The sequence below is a fragment of the Armigeres subalbatus genome, chromosome 3 (genome assembly GCF_024139115.2).
Source record: "Armigeres subalbatus isolate Guangzhou_Male chromosome 3, GZ_Asu_2, whole genome shotgun sequence".
Lineage (NCBI taxonomy): Eukaryota > Metazoa > Arthropoda > Insecta > Diptera > Culicidae > Armigeres > Armigeres subalbatus.
In genome coordinates this window covers 21,393,124-21,419,204 of record NC_085141.1, presented here as the reverse complement: position 1 = coordinate 21,419,204, position 26,081 = coordinate 21,393,124, and the positions used below count along the sequence as shown (strand labels likewise).

Here is a 26,081-nt window from a genome sequence, read left to right as displayed (position 1 = left end):
GCAAAACTTGATCTTCTCCCCAAGAAGCACAACTTGTTTCACTACTGAACATTTCTTTGTGTTGCAACTATTCGGAAAGAAACAATCTTTGCGTATGTGCCATCAAATATAACTCTCTTGCAATCTAAAAAACGCAAGAGGTGGAGCCTACGGAAACACGGTCGTGTAAAAAAAATCCCATACAAAATTTTTGCAAAGTGGCACCATTTTGCATGATTCGACGAGAAATGATAAAACTTTTTTTACACGGATTTTCAAATTTTGAACTGAAAACTTTTTTTACACGGAACGCATCCCCGTGTAAAAAAAGAATCGGGTGTACGTCCACTGTTCAGATTCGAGACGCGCAATTCCACCGTAAAAAGTTGATGTACCATGCGTCTCCATTCGTTCTTATGACTGAGCTTTTATAAAGTCCTGCTCACACAGGTCAGTCACATTGGAAGCCAAACATTGGTGAATTCACCATTGTATGCAGCGGACCAGACAATCACCCAGCGATAGTTGCGTCGCGTGTTTTTTTTTTTTTTTTTTTATTTCTTTATTAAGGTGTTTTTTTAATTTTAAATTTAAATATAAAACATTCGGAGAAATATGAAGGTTCTCCCAAACACACACGACGCAACTATCGCTGGGTGATTGACTGGTCCGCTGCATACAATATTCCATAATCGCTTCTACACCAACGGCGACAGAATTGCAGTTGCGTCGCGTATGTTATGTTGAACATGTTAAATTGCTCGGTTTCCGCATCATACCTAGTAAAATTATGAACAGACTTTAGCGGATTCAAGAATAAGCAATGCAACGAGCCTTCAAGTTAGAAAATCTGAATTTTGGAACCAAGTCATTTCAAAACATTTCCAATCTATTAGACATTGAATGTCACAACTATTAGGATTTTTGGTTTGTTGGATCTATAAAAGAGAAAGCAAACCATCTGTAAATGGAACATCAAAATAGAGCGGAGCGGAGTGTGGGAATACAATTTATAATAATAAACATCATTATAATAATAGACATCAAGTTTATGACAAATTCAATCAGATTTGCAAATAAATATTGTATCGGAACATCTCATGTATTGTACTGCTTCTTCTTCTATGGCTCTGCATCCCAACTGGAACTTGGCCTGCTTTTCAATTGAGTATTCTATTAGCTTTGTCTTAGATATTAAGCGTTTCCCACCATTGCATGAGTATGTATCCTGTATGGCAATTACAATGGATACATTATGACCAGGGATTCAAGAATGTTTCCCACCTGAAAACATCCTGGACCGAATCGAGAATCAAATTCTCCATCTCCGGATTGGCAATCCTACGCCTTTGCTCGCAAGACTAGCTGGAGACCCTCTGATCAGCGTAAACCAAGGAAATCACTAACGTATTTTTTCAAACTCAGGTATACATTTTCATGATAGGACTAGAGAAGAAATTATAGATTACATACTTCCAATAGGCTAGTAATCTATACTTTGGCCTCTAATTCGGTCATAAAAATATACATCTGAATTTAAAAAATTACATTAGAATTTTCACACAGAAGTAATACACTCAAATTGTAAATTAAAACGGAAACCTCTTCAAATAAAACTAAATGACTTTCTGCAAACAACATTAATAAAAATTCTACCAATTAGATTATCCTATTGTTCCTAAATAAATTGAATAGGAAAGCCTGAGATGGGAAACGGTGCCTCTATTAATAAAGCAGCCAGCAATCAGTGCTCACGCAGTTGGAAACAACATCAGAGCACCTACACTTACCCGTGGACCGGCGCTGCGCTGCGTTCGGAGTTTGCAATCCGTTCGGAGGCGCCTGCCTGCGCCAAGGCCGCCGACACTTCATCGCGTAGGAACCGTAAACCAGCGGGTTCATGCACGAGTTTGAAACCGCCATCAGAAACAGACCGTCCTGGATGGCTCCGTCCACTTTGAGGGCACTTTCCCGGTCGAACATGTACCTGTGGGATGAGCGAAATGAGATTATTTTATTGTTGAACTCAGTCTGTTTCAGCCGGGGGAAAATTAAAATTTTGTTCGAGTGCTATGGAGAATTGAAATGAAAATTATTATAGCTCATATAAACTTTTTGATGCGGGAGTTTAAACGATAAATGTAACAATTTCCATCATAGAAACATAATCTACTTCTCAAAGTATGTGTAGTCTACAACAAAAATCAAATTGGTGCTCTTAGATAGAAATCTGGTCTGATATTCACCCGATTTGGGACCCATATCAGGCAATTAACAGCACCTTATTGTGTTGATTTCTTCAAAATAGTAATATTAAAAATTTAAAAGAATCGATTATGTCAGTTAGGAAAAAGTTAACCATCAAAGTAAAAGATATGCCTTTCAATAAAATACATGTCTAACTATTTAAAATGTCAAGCGAAAGGTAAATTCTCAGCTGGTATACATAATATAAACCAGCGAACAATGCTTAATCCCAAATGGGGGAAGGAGAGTAATACCGTTGAGTGGTTTTCCGAGTGCTGCTGGGCTGATGGCGAAACATACTCATTTGCATTTGGAGGGGATTCAGAGTGACTTACCAGAGTGTCATCACAACGTACGGCGTCCAGCACCACACGAACACGACAACAATGGTGATGGTGAGCCGGAGTGTCCTCTGCCGGGCACGTTCGATGTGGGTTAAATCGTTGCAACGAAGCCGCATACCACCGGTGTGGCTCGTATCGCTCGTCTCTGGGATGTGTGGTTATGATGCCGGTCATGAAAAGCGAAAAGAACCAGAAGAGACGTAGCATACGAATTGCCATTAGTTCGGTCTGGAAAGTGGAATATATTGAGCACGGGAAGTTTTGGCCAAGTTTAGGCATTAGTGGATGAAATTGGAAAAGAAAAACAAATTAGGATTCTTCAAATTAGGATCATTAACAGTGTCCGTTGAAGACAATAATGTCATATCAAATTATTTTTCTAAAACTTACGATCGGCGTTGACGGAAGTCTATTTACCTTACCATCGATAAAATAAAATGAGTACTTGTTAATGTAACAATTTTCGAATTAAAAGAAAAATAAAAAAGAACATTTAATCCAAGAGATGATTATTCTCTACTTCGCCTTAGAAGATTCAACCTATCCAGTTTATTGAAAGCAAAAATGCACTGCACTAATCGTTCACCATAAACGATTTGGTTATGCTGAAATGCAATAACAAGCAGCGCTCCTGTACCGTGACATGCTGAGGATAATAGTGTGGAGTGCCGTTAACAAAAACCGCAGATTTAAACCTATTTCCACAAACGACCAGGGTTCCCATCGCACATATTGCACGCAGTGTTTTCTAACCCACACATTCGTGATCGAAAATGTTTTGTCCATGAAAAGTTGCTTTTAGAGACAAATTTGAAAAAAATAAGATGGAAATTCAATTTATTCCAATTGTGAGGATACATCATGCCTTCAAAAATTTGCTATATAAGCTTTAGTTCTATTTCAAATAGAAGTTGAGATATGGGTCGTTATTTATGAAAGACATCCAAAAACACCTTTTTCACGATTCTTCCATTATAATATTTTTTATATTTTTCGAATCTTCTACAAAGTTGTTGGTCGCGATAAAAAATATGAACATTTTAATAACAATTTCTTTTTAGTTTCAATATTGACGAAGTTATTGGAGATTTCTGGTTCAAAAATTAGCATTTTGACTTTAACTGTATACATTTAGGAGCAAAGTGGGCAAAAATATAATTAGGCAATGGAAAGCATAATTCAAGCCCTTGCAACACATATGTGATATAGCTTGACGAAAGTACTGTATGGATATCCTTTTCTTCTTCTTGTTATTTATAAAAATGAATTTGTCTGTGTTCCGCGTAATTAAGAAACGGCTGGATAGATTTCATTAATTCCTTCAGCAAATTTGTTAATCAAAGTCTCGGACGGGTTTACAGAATACTTTCTCATGTGAAAATCTCAACTAAAATTGCCTTCTGTGCAATACAACGTCTACCGGGTCATCTAGTTCATGGTCAGAAGAAGTTCATGAAGTTATATTTTTCGTAGCACTTTTTCTAAAGTTTTCTCAAAGACACCAATGACGTATCTTCACAATTGAAGAAAAGAAAATTTCCATCTCATTTTCAGGAGAATTAATAAAAAAAATCTTCAAAATATGGAGCTTAACCTACTGAAACTCTTCTCCGAAGACACATAGCCTCTAAAACTAACTTTCAAGGTTAAAACATTTGCGATCACGAATTCCTAGAAAATACTGTGGAATGCATCAATATGAAATAAGAGGGGCTTATTCTAAGAAATAAGGTGGAGCAAATAATGTTGACGCCAATCGACAACACGCATTTTGCCACCTGAGACATCAGCAGATAAGAAACTAGCAAACCTATTGCACACGGTCGAACAATGTATGGCACAAAATATATCACCTGTCATAAGACGAGTTTATACAATCCCATTGAATTCCACCACGGCCTTACTGTTGAGTTCAAAATACGTATCTGTCAAGATACAATTAAGTGGTGGAATTCAATGGGATTGTATAAACTCGTCTTATGACAGGTGAAAACATTCCACTAAAAAGCTCAACATATTTTTCTTAACAAAATATATGTTTCCTTTATTGGAAACAATTAATTAACTTTAGGGGCAAATTCACGGACTCTCAAAATATACTGAGCGAAATTAAAATAGCACCACCGTGTTTTTTTTTTTCAAGATTTACTGAAATTATAAACAGATGATGGTAATTTCAGTTCTGAATGAAAGCACATTATGTTTCGCAACTTTTCAGTGCATCACATTAATAACATTGCGGACCATTTACATTTAAGCTAAAACATTCATGAATAAGGTGCGAAATTATAATAGCACCACTTCAGTTTGTTTGGGCCATTTGGCCGAATGCCATTTTACCGAAAGCTACTAGACCGAACGTCATTTGGTCGAATAGGTCATTTGGCCGTATAACGTTCGGCCGAATGCTATTTGGCCGAATAGGTCATTTGGCCAAATAAGTCATTTGGTCGAATAGGACACTTGGCCGAATAGGACATCTGACTTGAATGGACATTTGGCCGAATAGCCCATTTGCCCGAAAAGGACATATGGTCGAATAGGGCATTTGGTCGAATAGGACGTTTGGCCGAATAGGACATTTGGCCGAATGAACATTTGGCTGAATAGAGATTTGGTCGAATACGACATTTGGCCAAACAGGACAAGGTAGTCGGCGAACTGAAACGAAATTTTCGCTGCATACTACTCTGATTCTTTCGGTGGATTTATACGGCCTCAAAAAATGGACGTTAAGGACATAGTTGGAAGAGTACCACGATGGCAGTCAATATGGCACCGGACCTTCTACGGGTCAACCCCACATCTCCCGCACTCCTCTCCCACCAACATTCGAATGCATCGAACAGCATCGAACAAAAGTTTAATATTAAAATTACTAACATGTTCACAGCATATTTATTCACTTCCCATGATAATGAACATGTTTATCCAAAGATTCCTATGTATTTCGGCTCGAATAATATCATAAATTAGCAGTTTCGTGCCAATTTATTAGTCGTTCGCGATATGGTGGGTTTATCACTGCACTTCACTTCTTCTCAAAGGGCACTGAAAAAATCAAGTTTTTACTTACTTCTCCACACATAAGGAGCCCGAAATGTTGATGGAATGCAAATTAAACATAATTAAATATAAACTGCTATTTTTGCCCGAAAAAAACGATCAAAAACTGATCGCGGAGCGAATGTTAACAACGGCATCGGCAGCAGCAAACTAATAACTAGGGTGGTTCAAAAAATAATTTTGCCTCGCCACGCTCAGTTGATTATGATTTATAATTTGGGTGTCATCCGATGGTTTGGGCTGGTTTGAATAGAAGCTTACCGTGCACAGGTCGTTTCAGGTTTGTATGACAGTTGATATTGCGAGCTCGAATTTAACATTATTCTGATTCTGGCACTCCGTCATTGGGCGATGGCGAGGGGGGAGATCATATGACTGAAAGAAATATTCAAGAGCTTTAACTCCATAGACAACCATATTGAATGGTCGTTCCAATAGTTGGGAGTCGATATTAATCGAGGTTGCGAATCTTTAGCATGATAATTAGGCTTCTCAGAAGGCATCAGTGAAACGTGCAATTCAACAAAATATGTACCCAGAATTTGTCTGTGATATCTATCGCACCAGGGGCAGATGCTTCAAACAAAAAGTGTAACATGGGGGTGAGTTTGGTATAAAATGCTATTTTTGCGTTACGAAATCAAAGGATCTTTCCTGCGATGCGGTTTTCGTTCAATGAAGTTTCTGGAATGTTGCTTTCAGCTATGCGGGTTCTCTTTTCGCCAGGGTTTGGAGGGGAGGCACTTTAAACAGCGTAATAAAAGGTTCAGTTTCCCTTACTAGTTTTCATATAAACTTGATACGGATTGCGCTCAACCAGTTTTTGTTCAAATCGGTTTTTGGAGGACACTCGAAGCATGGGACGGAATCGAGTGAGCGTGGTTGGACTGGGTTGTTTTTGAACCACCCTACCAATATTCTTTGTTTTTTATAAATACGACACCAATACTACTACAGTACATGACAGTTTTTATTGTACCAATACTTTCAAAGCTTTGTTTTGGTACTCAACCCACCTTCACCTTAAAGTAGGCTGATCGGAGAGCTTTCGGAGTATTCAAGTGTAGGATGCTGCTGACGATACGGCAAATAGGAGAATAGCATCTGCCAGCGTCGCATGAATCAGGTGTATAAAGGGCTGGATATTGTTAAGCTTATACAACACGGCAGACTACAGTGGGCTCGTTGTTCGTATGTCGGAAGAGCACCAACCGAAGATAATATTCAGTAGAGAAGCAGGAAAAGGCCGTAGGCTTCGTGAAAGGCCTCGTACACGATAGCTTTTTGCAGTAGAAGAGGACCTGAGGAAGTATCGTCGAGGATTTAGTTGGAGGAGAACATCGAAATGCTAGAGATAAGACGACGAGTTATTCATGGGCCCATAACTAACTTCCATCTGTCATGTTCGGCCAAATGTCCTATTCGGCCGGATGATCCGTTTGACCAACGCGCACTTGGAGTTTTCGAAAGGAAAGTGCTGCGTACCATCTACATGTGGTGGGGTGCAGATGGCGGACGGTACGCGGAGGAGGCGAATGAACCACGAGTTGCATGAGCTGTTGGGAGAATCATCCATCATTCACACCGCGAAAATCGGACGACTGCGGACCTTCCGTAGACTGCGTGGTTGACGACGTGTAGCCATGGACCGAGCCGGATGGAGAAGACTCTTATATACCCCACAGGCCACTTCGGCCTTAGTCTGAATACATAATAAAATGTGTTTGACCAAATGACTTTCGGCCAGATGGATTTCAGCCTAATGGGTTGTTCGGCCTAGTGACATTCGGCCAAATGGATTTCAGTCGAATGGGTTTCGGCCAAATGACCCTTCTGCAACCGGCATGGAGCGATCCGTACATAAAAGCACGTGGCATAAGCGCCACTCCACAAGGGAGACCACGGCCCAAGTTAATTTGCCCGGATGAGACTCCCAAAGGGCGAGTCCATTTATTTCCCAGATAGGATTTATGGATCTTTCCAACTGGCTACGAACAAATCTTTATCAAAACGGTATCACCCTATCTATCGCAGCATGCTTTACAGCACCGATGCCACTCAGAGAAACGGCGAGAGCCCACCAGACCTAATACACTCTAAGTGTGAGTGCGCCTATCATCATCGGTCGACTCTCTCGGTTCATCTATTCGTCTCCCACAAAGTTGGAAGCAAAACAACATACTCAATCAAATTCAACACATAGAGGACGAAACCGAAAACTACAACAGACCGGACTGACGTTAAATACAATTAAATAATGGCTAGGACACGCATTATCAAAGCTGTATTAGTACATCCACGGGGTATTTAGCTTACAGTACTACGTACACAAACTCAGAGGAAGGGGAGGGGGTTAATCATCTCTGTTTATATGTTGGTGATTGTTCTATTGTCTATCACTAGCTTGGGTGCGGTTTTCTCTATCCTATCTTCTACTCTCACGTGCTCTGTGCTTTACAGGTTATGTGACGTCACGGATTATCGGAAGTTCAGTTTCTCGTCATTCTGCACTCCGGGTATTTGGAGGGAATTTATGTGGGGGCGAAAAAGGGCTCACGCACACTTTTCACGGATGACGATAGACTTGAGCGGTTGGTGGGCTTTCCACTCCAACTCGCGATTACTCGATTTTGCTTTAATAGCACTTTCACGGGTCCTCAGTCTAAGACTGGCAAAATCCCTCCGCGACGCCCTCCTCGGACGCCGCACTCCATGCAGGGTGGGGTCGATGCTCCTGGCGACCTTCTATCTTGGCTTTGATTTCCACTATCGCTCACAATTTCACACCGCACACTTAACTTTAACCTACTGTTGAACGAATAATTATTTAATTAATCAATTACATTTAACGTCACTAATAAGACCTACTTTTGGCAAACGAAACACTAACTAACAAACACGAACACTTCTAACTTTACTAACTTTACTTAAAGTCACGGACGAAATGATCGAGTCTATGAATCCTCAGTGGGACTCGGACACAACCGGAAGTACGTCATTTCCCGACCCCTTTGTGTACAATCGTGACTTTATCGGCACGATTGATAATTTGACAAGATAGTTGCGCTGCTATCCCTTTCCCACCTTTTCCAGAAAACAAATGGCTTCGACCTTGGAGAGCTTGGCTGATTGATAGTGCCCGTTTGCATACGTCGAGGGACAAATATGTACAATTTATTGACGATTGAAAGACGGAAATGCTTACAATCTACCTTAATTATAATAAACTTTATGAAAAAATTATTTACACTTTTCCTGACTGCTACACTTCCCCTTTGGAAACATTTTAGCAAAAACCCCATTGAAATACATGATAAAGTACTTTGTGATAAAAGTACGAGTCACTCTCTGGAATTACTTCAAAAATTCGTTATTTTATGGACAGAATCATTTTCTCAAGAGTGTTCGTCTCGAAATGCTCCCAGCATTCACGAACGCAAATTTATGTTATCGAATCGTTTACCTTTATTATCAAAGTAACGGGCAAGCATAAAACAAAAGTTTTCTAAGAAAACAGGCCTATGTCTCAAAATTCTCTACTCAGAGTTGTAAGTTGTTGCATTATCAAGATAGAAAGTTAGTTATGGGCCCATGAGGTCCTCTGCTACTGCAAAAAGCTATCATGTACGCGGCCTTTCACGAAGCCAACGATCTTTTTCAGATTCTCTACTGAATCTTCGGTATTGCTGGTGCGTATTAAGGTCACTCCTGACGGAATCCAATTTTCAAAGTACTCGCGTTTTCAAGGGCACACCATTCGATACGGAAGCAACGCACAACTGTCATTTTTTTTTCAGCTTTGCTGCGTCGCAGCATGCGTGAAAAAATAAAAATGACAGTTGTGTGTTGCTTCCGTATCAAATGGTGTGCCCTTGAAAACGCGAGTACTTTGAAAATTGGATTCCGTCAGGAGTGACCTTAAGCGTGTCCAACGCATCGTAGTCTGCACTTAACAATATCCAGCCCTTCATACACCTGGTACAACTCGTGATTCATGCGACGCCGACAGATGCTATTCTCCTGTTTACCACCGAGTGTTGTCCGCAGCACCCTACGCTTGACTACTACGAGGCCGTATGAAGCTACCGGAAGAATCAGAGTAGTATACAGCCCAAATTTCGTTTTTGTCGCAGACTACAGGACCTATACTGATTGCAAATTCCATAACAAGCCATATTCGCAGTTACAATACGCCTTTTCATCTCACGGATAATCGTTATCGCACATCACTAGAGTTCCAAGGTACACAAATTCTTCCACAACTTCAAATTTTTCACCATCCAGCACCACTTCACTACCAACACCACTAATGAACCCAAGTTGATTGCCAGCGGTCATGTACTCAGTATTGCTGGTACATATTGATCGTGTGTCCAATCTTCGCGGTCTTCCTCTTGAAAGGCATAAAAGCATCTTCCACGGCACGACGATCCATCCTGATAATCTGGTACCGCTTCTTTGCATCTTGCTATATTGAACAGTAAATTCGAGAGTGCATCACCCTGCTTCAATCCATTTAAGGTTACTAATGAAGTTCAAATTTCATCGGCAACTTTTACCACAAATCAACAGTATCAGTTCAACCGGAAAATCATGTTCGAGCATAATTTGCCATAATTCATTTCGTTTTACTGAATCGTACGCTGCCTTGAAATCAATAAACGGGTGATGTGTCTGCAAGTTGTACTCCCGGAATTTATCAAAGATTTGTCCCAAGGCAAATATTTGATTCGTCGTTGATCGGCCCTCACAAAAACTTGCCTGGTATTCGCCGACGAAGAACTCTTCAGGTGGTCAGATCTGTTGAACAAAACAAGGGACTTGAATTTGTACGCCGAATTGAGGAGGGTTATTCCTCTGTAATTGGTAGAGTGCCCTGTGTTGGCAAATGAGGGCGCAGGCAATTCCTCGTCTTCTCATATTTTCAACATTAACTTCATAAAGCTGCTCACTGCCAAGCGTCCTTCTCCTACAAAATCTGTCAGCACTCTTCAAAATCTGTCAGAGTTCAAACCAATCGTTCCGTCGACTTCTTCCTACATACACTACGCGTTGCTCTCCACTACGTCAATAATGGCTGCTCTAACTGTACTCTAGCAGGCTCAAGGAGGTGCTCCATCGAGCTCATCATCTTTCGTAAACACTACCTATAGAGATATTTCAGAATGCATATTGGCAAAAATAAAATAAAATTATTATTTTATAAAATCACGAAGATTGGAATGTCGCAAGATGGGTTCCAGGATTGAACGATAATTGACCGCTTCCCTAAAGGAACCAGGCCCTGGAAGTACCTGATCGAAAATCGCCAAAATGTACTCTAGTGTAGTACTTGTTTTGCAAAATCAAATCGTGTCGCAAGATGGGTTCCAAGATTAAACGAAAAGTGGCCACTTGTCCAAGGGAATCAGGCGCTGGAAGTACCCGGAGGGTAGCCAATTGGATCGAAAATCCCCGAAATGTACTCCAGTGAACTTCTTTTGTGAAATCATGAAGTTTGACATGTCCCTAGATGGATTTCGTAGCCGATCTGCAAGTGGCCATTTTCTCCGGGAGGGAGATAACCCTAGTACTCCCCGGAAGGTACCCGAAACCATGGCCACTCTACAAAAAATAACCTCGGTTCCTAAAACTATAGGAATTTGGTGATAGATTCCAGATGATTGCTTGAAAATCCGTAAAGACTGGCTGAGCTGAGTAAATCCGTTGAATTTGAACGGAGTTATTATCTGCTGAACACTCGGTTGTCCGCTCGGTTCAAGTAAAAGAAACCTAGTGTTCTTAAAATTTACTCTACCTTCCACTTGTCAAACTAACCGAAAAAAACTCGGTTTACACAAAATATCAATAACCGAAAATCGGTTTGAAAAATTTGACCGGAAGCTGTCAAATAAAACCGATTAAACTGTTAAAACTACAGAGTTCGGTTGTTTCTATTTTTGCGATACCAGCAGATATTGTTTCCCTTTTGAAGTCGAATCAAAACATTGCAAGATCCTGTTGATTTTATTGAATTGAATATTAAATTTATCCCATGGTAGATAGCTTTAATTATGTTTGTTTGTTGTAATGTTTGTGGAAGAAGAATAAATTTGAATGGGTCGTCTAAAAGGATTTCCAACGTATCATAATTGAAAGTGGCTAAAAAAAGACAAAAATATACTTTTAATGTTAAATTGACTTTGTAAACTCCTTACCTTACCTTAATAATCTGTTCCAGTTTTATTTAGATATTATTTGATTAAGAAATGAAAAAAGTCGTGCCACACAATACGGATAATTAAAGACATGTTGTTTACACTGAGTTTTTTTTATCGTTAACATGTTGCCGTTAACCTTCTGTCTGTGCTCAAAAAAACTTACGTTGTCTGTGCTCTGGGGTCAAATTGACCCCAAATTGAAATTGCTATAACTTTTTTAATGTTTGGCCGATTTTGGATTTTTGGGGCTGTTTCGAAAGATAATTCAATCATCTTTCAGTTCGTTACCAAAGATTGACTATTGGTGGGCGACTACATCGCGGGGAGGGGTTTTAGTGAACAAGGGTGCAAAAACAGTAATTTTGCATGAATATTTTAGTTAGATCCGAAAATCCTACCCATTTGAACTGCACCTTTTTTAAAAAATGTTTTGCAGGAAGGCGTGTGCTTTGGCATGAGGCGTTGATAAGTTTAGAACTTGGCCGCCAGGTGGTGGTATATTTGTATTCATTATTTTAGACTACTCAAGTAATTCCAATATATAGAATTCTCCTCAGTGCAAATATTCTTATCGCGCAAATTTAAAATTTGTTAAAATGGCGTCTTGATCAACGGTCGTCTAGTGGGAATGGACTGTCTTGTGACGGAAGTAATAATTGAGAATTTTACTAATAGGCGGAAAATTGGCTGATCTTTGGCTACGCATGTAGACACAAAGGCCTTAACTCCAGGGTTTTCTTGGATGACCTAAAACATATTCTGTGAACACATTATATTATCTGCAGCATCGCTGGAGCAGGTTGAATACAAAGAAAACTTTTGATTAACTGTACCATAACATTCATGTTTGTCAAAAACGCTACAAACCAAAATATATCAGATCTCACATGGAACAATATACTCAAATATAACAGCTCACCATCGCCTATATATTGAGCATCACTTTGTAGTCCTGGACATCCTGAACAATGTTGCCGAATACAACTTGGGTGTAGGTATGAGGGATCTCAAGCTAAAACAATATTTCAAACATGCAAGAATATTGCTAGTACACTAGCGCCGCCTATTTGTAAATTTCCTAATTATTTATTCCGTCCCATGACAGTCCATTCCTACCAGACAAACTTTGTTAAAGACGTCATCTTTAAAAATTTTAAAATTGTTCGATAAGAATACTTACAATGAGGAAAATTCCATATATCGGAATTACTCCCCGATTTTGTCTACCCCCGATTTTGTCTACCCCCGATTTTATCACGTCCCGATTTTGTCACCCCAAAAAATTTTGTCATTCTTTTTATTTTCGTAAATAATACCAAAAACAACATTGATTTTCATGAAATAACTTTCACCGACTGTAGTTTATTACGAACGACTTCTGAGTACCTGGGAAATATTCTGTAAGCAATTTCGACAAGAAATAACGGGTACCATTCACGCATTTGGGCTTTTTAAGGCATAAAATGATTCATATTTGTGGAATGATATAAAAAAAAATGACAATATTTTTTTTTCAATTTTGTCACACACGCTGTTTTATCACCCCAAAATTCACCAGGGGAGTGATAAAATCGGGATATTACTGTATACCACCACCTAGCGATCAAGCTCTAAACTAATCAATTCCTCTTGTCTTCCTGCATAACCTTTTTGAAAAGGTGCAGTTCAAAATGGGTAGGATATTCAGATATAAGTAAAATAAGCATGAAAAGTCACTGTTTTTGTGTCCTTTTTTACGAAAACCCTCCCCCGCGATGTACCCGCCCACCCATAGTAAATTTTTAGTAACGACCTCAAAGATGATTAAATTATCTTTCGAAAGAGCCCCAAAAATTCAAAATTGGCCAAACATTAAGATAGTTGTCAATTTGACCCCAGAGCACAGACAACGTAAGTTTTTTGAAAAAAGTACACTGTAGCGCATATAGCGAGTTTTATCAAACTACAAAAAATTAGGAAAATCGGCTGAAAACTAAAAAAATGGCAGCCACTCAAAGTGGCCTGGGGTCATATTATTTATTATTATTTATTTATTTATTTAGTTAACATCTAAACAGATAACACTGAATCAACAATTTGACGCCACAATGCACGGTTCGAGGCCGCATCTCTCCATCCTCGGATACGCCCCATGCTCGCCAAGTCGTTCTGCACCTGGTCTGCCCATCTCGCTCGCTGCGCTCCACGCCGTCTCATGGTTCATTCTTCGCCGCCACACACCGTCTTCTTGCACACCGCCAAAGATGGTCCTAAGCACCCGTCTCTCGAATACTCCGAGTGCTTGCAAGTCCTCCTCGAGCATTGTCCATGTTTCATGTCCGTAGAGGACAACCGGTCTTATAAGCGTCTTGTACATGACACATTTGGTGCGGTGGCGAATCTTTTTCGACCGCAGTTTCTTCTGGAGACCGTAGTAGGCCCGACTTCCACAGATGATGCGCCTTCGTATTTCACGACTAACGTTGTTGTCAGCCGTTAGCAAGGATCCGAGGTAGACGAATTCCTCGACCACCTCGAAGGTATCCCCGTCTATCGTAACACTGCTTCCCAGGCGGGCCCTGTCGCGCTCGGTTCCGCCCACAAGCATGTACTTTGTCTTTGACGCATTCACCACCAGTCCAACTTTAGTTGCTTCACGTTTCAGGCGGGTGTACAGTTCTGCCACCTTTGCAAATGTTCGGCCGACAATGTCCATGTCATCCGCGAAGCAAATAAATTGACTGGATCTGTTGAAAATCGTACCCCGGCTGTTACACCCGGCTCTCCGCATGACACCTTCTAGCGCAATGTTGAACAACAGGCACGAAAGTCCATCACGTTGTCTTAGTCCCCGGCGCGATTCGAACGAACTGGAGTGTTCGCCCGAAATCTTCACACAGTTTTGCACACCATCCACCGTTGCTTTGATCAGTCTGGTAAGCTTCCCAGGGAAGCTGTTCTCGTCCATAATTTTCCATAGCTCTACGCGGTCTATACTGTCGTATGCCGCCTTGAAATCAACGAACAGATGGTGCGTTGGGACCTGGTATTCACGGCATTTTTGAAGGATTTACCGTACAGTAAAGATCTGTCGAGCGCTCGTCAACGAAGCCGGCTTGATAACTTCCCACGAACTCGTTCACTAATGGTGACAGACGAATGAAGAGGTTCTGGGATATCACTTTGTAGGCGGCATTAAGGATGGTGATCGCTCGAAAGTTCTTACACTGCAGCTTGTCGCCTTTCTTGTAGATGGGGCATATAACCCCTTCCTTCCACTCCTCTGGTAGCTGTTCAGTTTTCCAGATTCTGATTACCAATTTGTGCGGGCAAGTGGCTAGCTTTTCCGGGCCCATCTTGATGAGCTCAGCTCCGATACCATCCTTACCAGCTGCTTTATTGGTCTTTAGCTGTTGGATGGCATCTTCCCTCAAGGTGGGGGCTGGTTGGCTTCCATCGTCCGCTGAACTGACATAGTCATCTCCTCCGCTGCCTTGACTTTCACTGCCTGTACTCTCAGCGCCATTCAAATGTTCCTCGTAGTGCTGCTTCCACCTTTCGCTAACCACACGTTCGTCCGTCAAGATGCTCCCAACCTTATCCCGGCACATTTCGGCTCGCGGCACGAAGCTTTTGCGGGATGCGTTGAGCTTCTGGTAGAAATTGCGTGTTTCTTGAGAACGGCACAGCCGTTCCATCTCCTCGCACTCCGCTTCTTCCAGGCGGCGTTTCTTCTCTGAAAAAGGCGAGTCTGCTGTCTCCGCTTCCGTCTATAACTTTCCACGTTCTGGCGGGTACCTTGCTGCAGCGCGACCACTCGCGCTGCGTCTTTCTCCTCCAGAATCTGTCTGCACTCTTCGTCGAACCAATCATTCCGTCGACTTCGTCCCACATACCCGACGTTGTTCTCCGCTGCGTCGTTAATGGCTGCTTTAACTGTATTCCAGCAGTTCCAATCGAGCTCAGGCCCAATCGAGCTCACCCTCTTCCGGCAACGCTGAACATTGTTGATGACGGATAGTTTTGGGCGCAGTTTAACCATCACCAGATAGTGGTCAGAGTCGATGTTAGCGCCACGATATGTTCTGACGTCGATAATGTCGGAGAAGTGCCGTCCATCAATCAGAACGTGGTCGATTTGTGATTCTGTTTGCAGTGGTGATCTCCGATACGGAAGGCTGTGTTGGAAGTAGGTGCTGCGAATGGTCATATTCTTGGAGGCGGCGAATTCAATTAGTCGTAGGCCGTTTTCGTTCGTCAGCCAGTGAGCGCTGAACTTCCCAATAGTCGGTCTAAACACCTCCTCTTGGCCAACCTGAGCGTTCAAATTTCCTATGATGATTTGGGCTACATTGGCTTGGGCAGCTGTCGTACTCACGTTCCAGCTGCGCGTAGAATGCGTCCTTATCATCATCAGTGCTTCCGGAGTGTGGGCTATGGACGTTGATTATGCTGAAGTTGAAGAACCGGCCTTTGATCCTCAACCTGCACATTCTTTCATTGATCGGCCACCACCCGATCACACGCCTTTGCATATCGCCCATCACTATGAAAGCTGTTCCCAGCTCGTGTGTGTTGCCGCAGCTCTGGTAGATGGTATGATTACCTCTAAACGTTCGCACCATTGATCCCTTCCAACAAACCTCCTGCAGCACTACGATGCCGAATCCACGGTCCTTGAGCACATCGGCGAGTAAGCGTGTGCTCTCGATGAAGTTGAGAGATTTACAGTTCCACGAACCGAGTTTCCAATCACTAGTGCCTTTTCGTCGCAGTGGTCTTCGCCGATGGTTCCGTTCCGTACTTTCTTGTTGATTATTCGCTGCGTAAGTTTTTTAAAGGCTGGCTTGCAGGGCCTGACACAAAACCCTTTAAATTTCCGGAGGACCATTCCTTTTATTTCCGGTGGAGCATGGTGCACAGTTTTACTAACATGGAGAACAGACGCTGTTGTGAGCCGGTCCTAACATGGTGAACAGACGCTCAATAAGATTTGCACCTCCGGAGAGGAGAAACCCTCCCTTCCCTATTAGCATACGACCATAGGTCCCACCGGGGTTGGTTACCAGATCTTCCCTAAGGTTGCTCGTATCCCGGCCAGCACCACGGGGAGGTAAGGATAGGAGTTGCTAAGAGCAGGTTCTCGACATAGTGGTTTCCAATCCTCGAACAACTTTATAAGAGACGGAAACTTTTTAAATTCCACAAATCCCAAGATATCGAAGACCTGATCTCGCATATACAGTAGCACCTCCTTGCGGATGAGTTCTAAATTATTCCGTTTCTCAACATATAGGTTTCCATTCCTCGAACCACTTTGTAGAAGATGACAATTTTCTAAATCTCACAGATCCCGTGATATCGAACCGAACTGATCTCTTATACAGAGTAGCGCCACCTTGGGGATGATTTCTCGCTTAACTTTTCAAAAGGACCTAAGTAACATTTTTTTCATGAATTAATTTGAATAGCGCAATCAACAGTACAACATGAAAGCTATTGATTGCAGTATTCAAATTAATTCATGAAAAAAAAGTTACTTAGGTCCTTTTGAAAAGTTAAGCGAGATTTCTAAGCTAGACAGGTTTTCGACATAGTGGTTTCCAATCCTCGAACAACTTTATAGAAGACGGCAACTTTCAAAAATCCCACAAATCCCGAGTTAATTTTTTTTTCGTACAATTTATCTCTTTTACGTTTAAGACGTAAAAGGTCTAGATTGTACCAGCTGTTTGAATTATTCAAAGTTACTAGCTTCTGTTCAACTAAATACTACTGTGAAATTTAAAGAAATATGAAAATATGATAAAAAAAATAGGAAGAAATAAAAAACATAATAACATGAAAATTTGAAGATACAAAATGTTTTATTATTGTGAAATGTGAAAGTGTAAAATATGAAAATAAAAATATTAAATAAGACATATGAAAATGTAAAAAAAAAATTAAAAATTTAAAAATGTAAAAAATATGAAAAGCGATATAATGAAATGTGATAAAACATAATATATTCGTAGAAACACGAAACCATGGCATTGCTGCGGTATACTTCGTAGACTGGATTTAATGATACTAATGTTTCCTATGTTTCCTTTGAATTCTTTGTCCAGATTTCTATCAGGAATCTAGGTGGGAGAGTCCTTAATTTCAATCTAAAACAAAAATGACAAAATCATTAAAATTACTGTTCCTTATCTGTACCGTTACTAGGGAGAGAAGAAATAAGTACCATGGAGTTGTATATTAGGATGGTATTCGTAGAGTCAGTATTTGCCAGTATCCTGCAATGCGACTATGGAAGAACTTACCCCGTAACACACCACGAAAAGGTATCAACCCAGTGTTACCGGTACTACACGTATATTCATTTACTTTATGTTTGAATTAAAAAGTTAACTAATCGCTTCAAATGATTCGAATTTGAATTGTCTCACCAATTGATATTAAAATCCCCAGCAATTACTTTTAATTTACTAGGATCTTTAAACAACTCTAACCAGTTTTCAAAAATTAAAAAAAAAATGGTGGTCATTGGAACTTGGAGAGTGATATAAAATACCCCGAATTCATGGCACGTACAATTGCAATACCTAAGAACCAATTTCCATAGCAAACTTCGTTTAATTGAAGCTTGAACTGAACTGATTCTTTGACATAAATAGCAACTCCACCAGTGTGTCTCGTATGTGATAGACCAGCAGCAACACTATATCCCGGAGTACTAAAGTTTACAATATGAGTTTCAGATAGAAATACTCAAAGTGGACGTTCTTCTACAATTTTACGCAATGCAACGTAGTTTGTAGGCAAACCAGCAATATTCAAATACAAAATATCTAAATTATTCACATTTTTACTGGAACTTGGATGCTATTCATTGAAACCTTACATAAACTTAACACTCAGGAATAATTGCTCCGAGGTTTACGTTTAGATTCATTTTACGTTCTTTATTCATTTTCAAACAATTGACACATTTCAAAGCCCGATACCAACATCCAGCTTCTGCATCGAACCATCACTGCTCCATAGATTTACTCCCATAGATCGTTCAGGTTGTCGCTAACGTTGATTACACTTATCCATTCGTCGAACTTCTGGTGGTACTCAGCCGATACTCCTTCCGCCGACAATCGCTGGATATTGTAACGCATCGTTCGCTGTGATCTTTCGTTCGATACAGTTGACAACCGTGATCGTATTTTACTGACACCGAGGTAGTGATCAGAGTCAATGTTCGGACCTCTGCTCTGAATGTCCGCACATCGATAACATCCGAGAAATGGCACCCATCCACCAAAACATGGTCTATCTGGTTGCAAGTTTCACCATTTGGGTCTCCAGGTGTGCTTTCGGATGTTCTTTCGTGCAAAGTAGGTGCTTCTGATGGCCATCCCTCTGGCAGCAGTGAAAATCACTAGTTTGTAGGCCGATGTCGCTGGTGGCGGAGTGAAGGCTCTCCCTACTGATTACAGGACGGAAAAAGTCCTCTCTACCGATATGAGCGTATTTGATAGCATATGCTATAAATGGTCTTAAATTTTGAAAAATCTCAAAAAATCTAAGGAGCTGTACTTCACACGCCATATTATCGTATTAACTATTATTTGAAATATTTATAATCGAATAAACCTTTTATTCTTATTTCTTTAAGGTTAAGGTTGAAATTGTTCTTTAAATGTAAAATACTGTAATTTTTTCCTTCGTAAAACAGGGGTGCTCAATAAAGATTTCGCCAAGGGCTCTGAGAATCCACGCTATGACTCTGATTGTACCATTTACAAAAATAAACAAGAAGCAGTAGTGCACGAAGAGCCACTCCAACTTATTAAGACCATGAATATAAAAAATAAAATCAATGAGATACATATGTCGATTCGCAGCGTATTATTTTTGCTTTATCATCACAAATCCACTTTTCTCGTTCGATTGGCTATACACATCTGTAAGTCATATCCCTGTGCTGTACTTTTATCTAGATGACCGATAATCAACCCGGCTTCAATTCTACACATCAGCCTTCATCATACACGAAGAATGCGCTTCATTTAAAATTCAGGTAAACCAAAGTTCTGTGTTTTTGCACAGTCTTGCAAAATATCCTCATAAAGACAAACTCAGTAGTGATCTCATTCATTATTCAACGTGGGCTCACACTCCCAGCTACGAAGCTTTCTTATGTTTTTGTTCGACTAAAGTTCTCTTTCCTGTCAGCTCAGGCATGGTAACCCTACGGACGTGACGGGATCAGGACGTGTTGCGTGAATGAGGATAATGTGAAACGATAGCTTTCTGGCGAAGGAATGCCATTTTGGTTGCCAACACAAATTGTTTTCGACGTTTATGGCCCTGAATGGTCTTCCATTTCATCGTGTCCGGAATTGAAAATCTGTAGCATTTGTGCCAATAAAACGTAGGACACATTTTCGAAGAATTTTAGGAATTCAGACAAACAATTTCATCATCATTTACTACATATTGGCTGATCACAACCTATCAGCAGTTTCAATTATTGCCAATTCTGCAAACATAAGCCTATCAAAACAAATTTCAAATGGATGATCATTATTCCTATAGTTTTATTCACCCTTTGTTTTTTTTCAACGTTGAACAATGGAGTTGTCTGATTATAAAATAGCAGGAAAATTTTCGGCCTCCCAACTAGGTATAACAATAAAGTTTCACTCAACCCGTGTTTCCTCGAATCAGACCGGTAAATCACTCTCAAACGGCTCATCTAGACGAGAAAAAAAAGCAAAATACGGACTAACCTTTCTCTCGCGATCGGTTGGAGATTTCACACAGGATAACGGTGTACGCCGCACTGATGACCATCAGGGGCATGAAGTACATCGCCACAACGCAGAACAGATTGTAGGCCGTCTCCATGGCGGGCGTCGTGAAAAACCCAAACGTCACGCACTGCGTGAAGCCCGGGAAGTTTGGGTGGTGTTGAACACGGAAGATGATGCTCTGGGGAGGAAAATGGAAAGCAAAAAAAAAACAGCACACGGTTATTTCGCTCCTGACGAAAATGATTTTAAAAACAGATAGCGGTGTACATATTCTTCGCTGTGGGTGGGCTGATTTTATCGGTAGGAAGATTATGAGAATAATGAGCTTCTTGGGCGGAAGTTTCTTTTATTGTTGTTTTGAAACAAAATTGTCACTGGAAATTAGTTCTATTCCACGTCCTTTTTATTTGTAATAGGAAACTGATTTTGATTCTGGTAAGTCGATCTAATAATCATAAACCGATGGGGAAAAAACATTTAAATTTTCTACGAACGAGTAGGTTGATGAAATAAATAAAGAAATAAATTCGGCAAAACTGGTTGCAGAGAAAGAAAACCGCTTATCCTCTTTTTCAACGAAGATGCGCTCTACAAATGTGAATGTTTAATTGGTATAAGTTGATTGTAAATGTATATTTTGTTAATAGAAATAATGCTTGTCTCTTGATGAAGAAGCCAAAACTGTTCTACATCTCAACATTTAATGTCTTATATAGAACATTGGATTGATAAAGCGTATCAAATTCAATAATGTTTATTCTCGGAAAAACAGAAGTTTTTCCTATACGTGATTTACACTCCCGGCCAAAAGTTTGGGTTCACTCTCGTAAAATATAGGCAAAAGTTTTTGGCCGTATTTTTGCCATCTTACATCCGATTTCAGGTATTGTTATCTCATTACAAAGAATATGAGTAGATCTTGCATCGTAGTTTAAACTTACAAATTTCATTTTTTTTTATGCTCAATTTTGAGAAAAATCAACATATTTTTACAATTTAAATTTAAGAAAAATGTATATCTTAATGTTATATTAATTAAGATATACATTTATCTTAAATTTAAGTTGTAAAAATATGTTGATTTTTCTCAAAATTAAACCTAAAATTTCGAAATAAAAAGTGGAACGGAACACAATTTTAATCATCTTTGATATGTACATGTATATAGATATGTACATGCCTGACAGAAGCATGTTTTCAAATTTTGATGCAGTAGGCAATCAGACTCTAATTTGGGCAGCAAACAGGACAACCACAGAGAGCAATCAAATTGGTCATATATCGACTCTTCACAAACAGGAAAACTACCTCGGGCAAGTAAGAACTCGTAAAACTCATATTGAGTAATTAAGCAGTACGTTAAACTGATAGATCAAAGTTTGTTATTGTTTGCGAAGAAGACCCTGTCGTTTGTTTTCAGATACATGTTCCCATATGGATAATGAAGCAGGGCAGACAAACTAACTACCCATAATAAACCATTAAGGACAAACCTTGAGGAATCCAAAACTAAATGTAATCACGATTTCAAGAGCACTCCATTCAAAACGGAAACCACACACAAATGTCATTTTCCATTCCACGTCATACTCCAAGTTGGTAATATTTATGTATGTTCAACGCATCTGAAAGGTGTAACTGGTATTTAATCCGTTAACGAGCTACGTATTGCTGAACAATAAACATGAACGTTTGTTTTTAATTTTAGGGGCAGGTCAAATGCAAAACTAGAATAAGTTACAGTGCATAAAATGAAATAGGAGATGTAGATATGGAAGCCCCTTCTCTCCTAGACAAGACCTCACCCCCTCCCATTTTGTTAAATATGGGTGCATACGAGTATTGTTTTATCAATCAGGTATTTTGGTGAAGAATTATATGTCTACCAAACCTTCCCCTTCTCCCCCTACACAAACTTATCTGCCCCCTAGGAAATATTTTCCGTAAAAATAAATCATTCAACTAGTCGAAATTTAAATTATTTTTAAATATGTTTCCATTATTTTTACTGAACACATATCAACATCTTTAACTAAGTTTATGATTTGTTTTTATTTTTTATACTTCAAGGATGAATGTACTACTAAATAAAACACAATTTTTATTGTTAAATTGTCACAATAAATTTTATTTATTAACTTCCTCTTAAAACTAAATCTAACTCACAAGCAATTCTACTGATTTTCTACATTTTCATCAAAAGCAAAATCATCATCCAGTTGTTCAACATCACTCATTAATTCGTCTAGCGCATTGCCTTGAGTGTTTAAATTTTCAGATCTGTCAAAATCAAGATCCAGGAGACTCCAATAGTAACGCTTTCGATTAATCAGCGAAAAGAAATTCGATATCGTGTTCATTAATTGAGAAAAAGCCAAAATGATCTGCAAAGTTTGCCGTCTCGAAGTAACGGTAGAACAGCCATACGTTGTGAGTAAGGGGCCCCACACGACTCTACGACACTACCCATAATTCCATTACCCATAATGCCATTACCCCGAAGGCCACTACCCCGAATTCCACAACCCCGAATGAGTCACTACCCCGAATGCCATTACCCCTAATGGGACACTACCCCGAATGAGCCAGTACCCCGAATTAGTCATTATTTCAAGTTAATACTTCATTTCAATGAAAAAAATGTTACCCAAACAAATTCCATATGAATGAACAATAATTGGAACTGAAACTGTTTTAATGCAGTATGGAACTAAGTATTCTTACTCCGTAAGATCCCGTTCCACTTCGTATGGCACTTTTCAAGATTCCTGAATGGCAGGGAGAGGTTAGGGGAAGTGGGGGTAACACGCCCATAGGGGTTAAAACGCGCCACCCCTGAATAAGGTTAAATATCCCCATTGTGATTATTTTAAATAGCCTATACGATGAATCAATGAAAAATATTGCCATTGGATACATATATTTCATGATTTTTCTCTAATTACACATGAAAAACTCGAAAAAATGATTTTTGCGTGTTTTGATGCAATTCTAGCTCGGTGAAATTTAGTCTTTCTATCGCTGTTATTCATTGGTAAATTGAAAATTGAGCCATGAGCCATGCTGCTTACTCGTGTTCTTTATGTTCCACACGAAATCGTCGTCAAAATTGGTCTTAAAACGATTTGATGGGCCTTCAAACTTTTGAGGTCGGTGTGGGGCATTACGCCCATACTCATTTCGTATGACCGAAACAGCTGAAACATTCAGTTAATTGCCTTAATGTAGGCAATTAAAATGAAAATCAGTACGATAAACACATGCGCGTTTTAACCCATCCACTGGCGCATCTCACCCGCATGGTTTCAAAATCAATATTTTTCAGGTGCTTTTAAAAATCAAATTTCTGTGCAATTAATTGTACAATTAGATATCTGTCATCGGTAGTCAGTCGCAGATATGCTGTTCTTTAGTATGCGCTGATGAAAACTGGCTGAAATGGTTTTCATTGATAAAATGGCATTTTCCTTAACGTGGGCGTCCTACCCCCAGTTCCCCTATGCAGCACGTTTCCATGCACAATGCAGAGAGTTGAAGGCAATTGCAGTCCACGTCAGTATGCCTACTAGGGCAACAAGGTAGGGAACTGGGGGTAGGACGCCCACGTTAAGGAAAATGCCATTTTATCAATGAAAACCACCATTTCAGCCAGTTTTCATCAGCGCATACTGAAGAACAGCATATCTGCGACTGACTACCGATAACAGATATCTAATTGTCCATTTTATTGCACAGAAATTTGATTTTAAAAAGCACCTGAAAAAATGATTTTGAAACCATGCGGGGTGAGATGCGCCAGTGGATGGGTTAAAACGCGCATGTGCTTATCGTACTGATTTTCATTTTAATTGCCTACATTAAGGCAATTAACCGAATGTTTCAGCTGTTTCGGTCATACGAAATGAGCATGGGCGTAATGCCCCACACCGACCTCAGAAGTTTGAAGGCCCATAAAATCGTTTTAAGGCTCAAATTACCGTAATCCAGTCATTGACAAGAAAACCAGCCACGTGCTTATACCACCCCCAGGAAAAGATCCGCCCACCGAGGAGAAAATGCATTCCCCAGCTGAATCGGGGAAGCATTCTCGTGTTAAAACTACATCAACACATAGTGATGACTTCAATACATCCGTGGGATGCTTCATTTGGATGAATTTCGTAATATTATTTGAAAAAAAACTGCATTTTGCTGAAAATATTGCAAAGTTGAAAAAATATTTTTCCAGGAGGGGAAACCGTCGATTTACTCTCACGCTCTCTTATACTTTGCAGATACTCGAAAATCATCGTTCAGTGTTGCGTGTTGATTTGTTCTATATATTATGCTTGTTTTCTCGAATATTTACGTAAACATCAAGCAATAATCTATGAAAATGTTGCTTTTCATGCTATATATTGACACTAAATATTGGATGTGAGCTAGAACTGTGAAAACGCAAGCATTCATAAGCAACGCAGGTTATTTATTTTTTCATAATTCAAGTGTTGATATTATAGTGCTGCTAAACCGGCATCACTTTTCATGTACACAGAGAGAAGACCGATCATATGGTCATGTAAACAATCCATTGAATCTTGACGAACATTTGAGAAGGTAGTCAACTGCATCATAATTTTACATTCATGTAAAATACATGTAGAAAATTGTGTAATTAGGAGAAGGATGCACATCAAATCAATCTCAGATGCATTTTTGAAGTTGTTTATGCATATCGCCATAATCTATGCGCTGTACAGGTATTGAAAAGGACGTTAATATTTTGTGGAAATATATAGAGTTTGATACCTTATGAAATGTTTGTGTACTTTGTTCAAAATCAGATCTGAGCGAATGAGTAGGCTCTCCGCAAAAAAAAGAAGCGAACAGCAAGAAAAAGAAGTCGATTTGATGGATGACATTTGAACCTTAAAACCATTTTTGACGACGATTTCGTGTGGAACATAAAGAACACGAGTAAGCAGCATGGCTCATGGCTCAATTATTAATTTATCAATGTATAACAGCGATAGAAAGACTAAATTCCACCGAGCTAGAATTGCATCAAAACACGCAAAAATCGTTTTTTCGAGTTTTTCATGTATAACTAGAGAAAAATCATGAAATATATGTATCCAATGGCAATATTTTTCATTGCTTTATCGTATAGACTATTGAAAATAATCAAAATGGGGATATTTAACCTTATTCAGAGGTGGCGCGTTTTAACCCCTATGGGCGTGCTACCCCCACTTCCCCTAGAAGTTGTTCCTTGGTCGCTGTAGTAAAAGCAACGGATTCTGGATGAAGCGTGGTCTAAATCTCAAAATCGACGAGGGGGTGAATGGGTGAGTAAGAGTGAGTGTGTGAGTGAGCGAGTAAGAGTATGTGAGTGAGCGAGTAAGAGTAAACGAGTAAGAGTGTGTGAGTAAGAGTGACCGAGAAAGAGAGAGCGAATGATTGAGAGTAAATGAATGAGTAAAAGTGGATGA

At 39.8% G+C, this 26,081-nt stretch overlaps 1 protein-coding gene across 3 annotated transcripts in view; it reads right to left on the bottom strand.

Annotated features, from left to right (window-relative positions):
- The window catches only part of LOC134219374 (adipokinetic hormone/corazonin-related peptide receptor variant I), a 337,296-nt gene that overhangs the window by 51,236 nt on the left and 259,979 nt on the right, over window positions 1-26,081 (bottom strand). For all 3 annotated transcript variants that reach the window (XM_062698093.1, XM_062698094.1, XM_062698095.1), the window contains exons 4-6: window positions 20,587-20,788; window positions 2,562-2,715; window positions 1,770-1,966 (exon numbers count right to left, since the gene is read on the bottom strand). In XM_062698093.1, coding sequence (XP_062554077.1) covers window positions 1,770-1,966; window positions 2,562-2,715; window positions 20,587-20,788 — 553 coding nt within the window. The remainder of the gene's footprint in view (window positions 1-1,769; window positions 1,967-2,561; window positions 2,716-20,586; window positions 20,789-26,081) is intronic.